The sequence below is a fragment of the Penaeus vannamei genome, chromosome 5 (genome assembly GCF_042767895.1).
Source record: "Penaeus vannamei isolate JL-2024 chromosome 5, ASM4276789v1, whole genome shotgun sequence".
NCBI classification, from domain to species: Eukaryota; Metazoa; Arthropoda; class Malacostraca; order Decapoda; family Penaeidae; genus Penaeus; species Penaeus vannamei.
The window spans coordinates 4,098,880-4,103,879 of NC_091553.1; the positions used below are offsets into that span (position 1 = coordinate 4,098,880).

General features: G+C 39.9%; 1 protein-coding gene across 1 annotated transcript in view; it reads right to left on the reverse strand.

The window, feature by feature from the left end:
• Positions 1 to 4,904, reverse strand: part of LOC113803225 (uncharacterized) — a 9,383-nt gene extending 4,479 nt beyond the window's left edge. Inside the window, exons 1-3 of the mRNA XM_027353946.2 lie at positions 4,838 to 4,904; positions 3,866 to 4,078; positions 1 to 846 (exon numbers count right to left, since the gene is read on the reverse strand). The exon at positions 1 to 846 is cut by the window's left edge and continues 738 nt beyond it. Of these exons, the coding sequence (XP_027209747.2) occupies positions 1 to 846; positions 3,866 to 4,078; positions 4,838 to 4,904 (1,126 nt within the window). The remainder of the gene's footprint in view (positions 847 to 3,865; positions 4,079 to 4,837) is intronic.
• Between the last annotated feature and the right edge of the window lie 96 nt (positions 4,905 to 5,000).

Consider the following 5,000-nt stretch of genomic DNA (forward strand, 5'->3'; position numbering starts at 1 on the left):
TTCCTCGCATATACAAGGGAATGCTGGTACGTTCTGCGCAAGGGACACAGGCAATGTTTTTCTCTCTGCAGCCATAATCGGCCCAGACTCCTTCGCCTCCTGCCATAGCCATGCAGTTTTCCTCCCTCGTGTTATCCGGCTGCCCACCTGCGAAGTTGATATCGGTTATGACTCTGGAATCCGAAAACCTCCTCCAGACTCCTTCTTCCATTTCATCCGAGACTCCTATCCACATGTTAATTGTCCCAGCACAGAATCCTTCTCTCCACATTGTAGCATTTAGCTCTCTGTTTATTTCGGTATCTGCAGGAGCATAGATCTTCGTCCGGAATAAATCGCATATCTTTACCGACTCCATGAATGTCCGTTTTTCTGGAAAAATGATAAAAGTTTCATTCCTGTTGCAGAGGTCCTGCACAGGCTTCTTCATGCTATCCACATTTATCAACTCTAAACCGCTCGCCAGCCTATCACTCGAAAACACATCCCCGCGGTCATTTCTCTCGCAGTTGGCGATCGAAGCCACAACGTGACCTGGCAGACCGTAACTCCAGAGATTGACCTGCGCCACGAATCCTTTCAGAATCTGGCGTTTGTCCATCTTCTTAGACAAGCCGTCCTGCTCCTGACCAACAACTAGCGTTCCGTTCAGTGGCAAGACGCGGTTGTCCACTTGAACGGGCCCGCTTGCCACCTCAGCGCCATCTATGAACGCCGCGTACCGATCTCCGGAGACCACGTGGCAGTAGTGGCGCCACCGTCGCAAGACCGTGGGTACTTTCACGTCCTCTAAGATTCTCTGAGGTACGTTGTTGTAGCGGAAAGAATGGCGTCCGTCCTTGATGTCTGGTAAAAAGGAAAGATGGATTTCTTGTTTTTTTCAATTGTTTTTGTCTTCTCGTCATGATTTTTTTTTTTTTTTGTTAAATTAATGAATATATGTATGGAATGATACTAAGACAATGATATATATATATATATATATATATATATATATATATATATATATATATATATATATATATATATATATATATATATATATATATATATTAATTATGATTGGTAATAGTAACATAATTATAGCTTTATTAATGATAATATAATAAGAATAGTGGAGCTACTGAAAATCATTATCATAATTTACTTCAATAACTTGAAAACGATCAGTGATTCTATTAGTTATCATTCATGTTAATATCACTAATAGTCTTATCATTCTAATACCAATGACAGTGTTGGTAACAGCTAACAGAAGATAGAATGCTAATAATAACAGGAACTGTAACTTTATTAACGATAATAATATAATGATAATGATAGTAATGAAAAGAATTAAACAATATGAAGTCTAATAATGATGTTGATCTTAATGATGATGATAAAAATTAATTGATCAATCCCTAGCATTAATTATGGTTACAGTACTGATCAAAGTCCATTAAAATTCGGAAGCTGGAGATAACACACGAAAAAAAAATATTGAAAATAATTTTAAAATAATGTCATTGTTAATAATTATATCAAAGGCAACGTTAAGCAAAACTACGACAGCGATGGAAATACTGTTGATATGAGATGAATCTCCGTAACCAATACTATGTACCGCCAGCAACAAAAGCGGTGACGACCCGCCAGACCAGGCCCCAGATTCTCATCCTTAAGGCGCCTTAACTTACGGCCGAGCGATCTTACATACACACAGCGCAAGGGACCCGCCATACTGGTGCGAGTGAAGGCGCCTGAGGTGAAGGCAAGGAAGGGGAGAGCCGCCTTTAGGGCTTCACGGCGGGCGGGGAATCAGCAATCTTCGCTCTTATATAAGGGAAATACAGCAGGACGGTTAAGGCCTCTTGCGCGCCTCAATTTAAGGTTCTTTTGAGAATCCGGCACCTGATTCGGAGAGAGCATGCCCTTCTTGCCCTGAAAGGAGGCCCACCTTCAAACAACCAGGGCATAGTTAGGATGGTTCGAGTGTGAGGAGGAGGGAAATTACGGAAATCAGGCAAAGAAGTTCAATAATGACTGAAATATATATGGCGAGAGAAAGAGAGAGGGATCGCTTTTATTCCTGTTTAGTTGTTCATTTGATGGATATATTGGAAACCTGCCTTAAGAAATAAGTTATCGTGTATTATATAAAAAATAATTATCATGGTATCTTACAATTTTATTTCACTTCCTTATCCAAATCTTTAAACATTGTTGGAACTGACTATTCATATTAATATTCGTCAGACGGAAATATCCTTCTTATATATGAAAGATGTATATTAATATATGGCTCTGCATTATCCAAAGCAGCTACTCTCTCTCTCTCTCTCTCTCTCTCTCTCTCTCTCTCTCTCTCTCTCTCTCTCTCTCTCTCTCTCTCTCTCTCTCTCTCTCTCTCTCTCTCTCCTCCGTCTTATATCACCTTGATCCGCTATTTATATAATGGTAAACTTTTGATATGTTATTTGGAAAATAGAATAATACTCGTGACACTAGTTCATCCGCCTTTATATTTCCAAATGTTTACAATTATTGCATTACCAAAATAACGAAATAAATTTGTAAAAGACGGATATCGAAAGTAATGGATTTTTTCAATAGTTTGGACTAGGTGTTGGACGCCAGCCGCTGAAACGACAAATAAGGAATATCCCTTTAATCCCTGGGTAGAGTGAAGCTAGACTCGGCCCTTCGCGGGGTGAGTGAGCAAGCGTGAACCGGGAAAGGGGTTCGCAGGGAAGTGCCCAATTTGCCCAGGTCTAAAGACTATCGCCTAATAATTTGACGCAAAAAGATGTATTAATTGTATAAGTTTCGCAACAGTTCCATCTTATATACCTTACTACCATCATTATATTAATGCACCGCTGCACACATTCACTGCATTTCATTTGACATCATTCATTTTGACCAACAGTTTCGGAAACAATATAATAAATTAGGTTGACTGACGATGCACTTTAAATCAGTTTGTATCTCAAACTTTAAACTGATATAATAGTTGTAAACACTGTCTATAAATAGATTATTGCGAGGGGCGGAGCCAAGTGGCCCATCACACCCAAGCTGACCCCAACCAAACCGTGCTTCGCGATTCATGAACGCGAGTGGAGGTTCGTGGTTCATAGAAAGCACTCAGACGAAATAAAAGGAAAACAAGGGAATCGATACCTAAATCTTTACAGCCCATTACCCTCGACGTTTTGTGGCCAAAGCCATTTATTAATATTTGGCAGCTCAGGAGGCACTATTTGAGACGATACATTATTCACACTGTGTGTGTGTGTGTGTGTGTGTGTGTGTGTGTGTGTGTGTGTGTGTGTGTGTGTGTGTGTGTGTGTGTGTGTGTGTGTGTGTGTGTGTGAGAGAGAGAGAGGGGGGGGGACGCTAGCCGCAATAGGATGAGACTGAAACATAGCCGAACACTCACTCCTTGCTTTGTCTTGCAAGTCCAAATCACCCCCTCCCCCCTTTCCTAACTATGTCCAGGCTGTCTGAACATGGGCCACCTTTCAGGACAAGAAGGGCAAGATCTCTCCAAGACAGGTCTGGCGAGGCGACATCGCTTTTGTTATTGAGTGTACAGACTAAAGACGCAACACTCGAACACACCTGGAAATGAAAATGTAAATACGAAAATGATAATGAGGAAAATGATGATGGTACTGATGATGATCATAATCATCACTATCATCATAATTACCATCATCACGATCATGATCATATTAATATTATTATTCGGCCAAAATTATGCATATGACAGCTTTCTGCCGTACCCGAAGTCACTTCCGCATTATCATTGTTGCTACTAAGTTTATTGATGATAATGATCATACCAGTTAAATTATTATGATAATGCCAATAAACATACACATCATCAGAGCATTGGAGAAGCTGTCAGCCGTAGCGTAGGAGAACAGGACCTGGAGTGTGGTGAGCGCCGTGGGGAACACCCTGGAGCAGACGCTGAACTCCGAGACGCTGGCGGCCACCTGCTGGAGGCTCATGTTGAACCTGAGGAAGACGTCGTCTCGAGGAGCCTCCCAGATGTCCGGCTGCAGGGAGAACACCGTCACGTCTTCCCCTGCAGAGTTCGGTAAAAGTGTTCACTTAACTAGGAAATTAACTGGAAGTGGCAATTCAATAACAAATAAGAGGTAATAGAGTAATAAGTAAAACAATGGTTTGGAATACACGAACGCAAAGATACAGCTGAGAACTGCACAGACGCAGGAATATCTCTTATAATAATGGGTCTTCAGATTATAGATCGTCAGTGATCTTGCTCGTCTCAACAGTGCATTTCCTCCTTAGTGAAAGATTTTTTTAAGTATAAGGGAGAAATCTTCCAGAATTGTCTAATAGGGCGAAACAAGCTTCAAAAATGGGTGAACTAATTAATGAAAATAAGTAAATCAAAGATTAATTGATATATCAATATCATCTTAGAAGCTTTCAAAATAAGAGGAGAGAATTTAAAGGATTCTCGCCCCTATCGGTGACAATAGAAAAAGTATTTTATCACCAACTTGAATTATGAATTACTGGATACAATAGCAGATATTACTGCAATAGATTAAGGTAATCAATAACTTAGACAATACACTTTTGCTTGCCTATATCCTACCCACATTTTTATTATTTTTTTATATTCTATTTTCTCCCTTTATTCCATCATATTCAAAATCTAATTCCTCTAACTTTATAAAAACAAAAGCAAAATACGTTAGAACTGGAACTAGAAGAATAAAAAAAATAAGAAGCAAAAGTAGAATATACATAAAATAAAAATGAATCAATAATTTGAGTTGCTTCAAATAAAGACCATAAAAAAAATGCTTACCTGCCACGCCTCTTGTATAAAGCAATAGAAATAGAGTGATCAACTGCACTGCAACTTTCTTGGACATGTTGATCCCGACTCTCCTGACAAGACACTGAACACCGACTTCCTGGATTATTCGCCGTGTCCGATATTGCGCCTATGGATACGCCCTCTCCCCCTC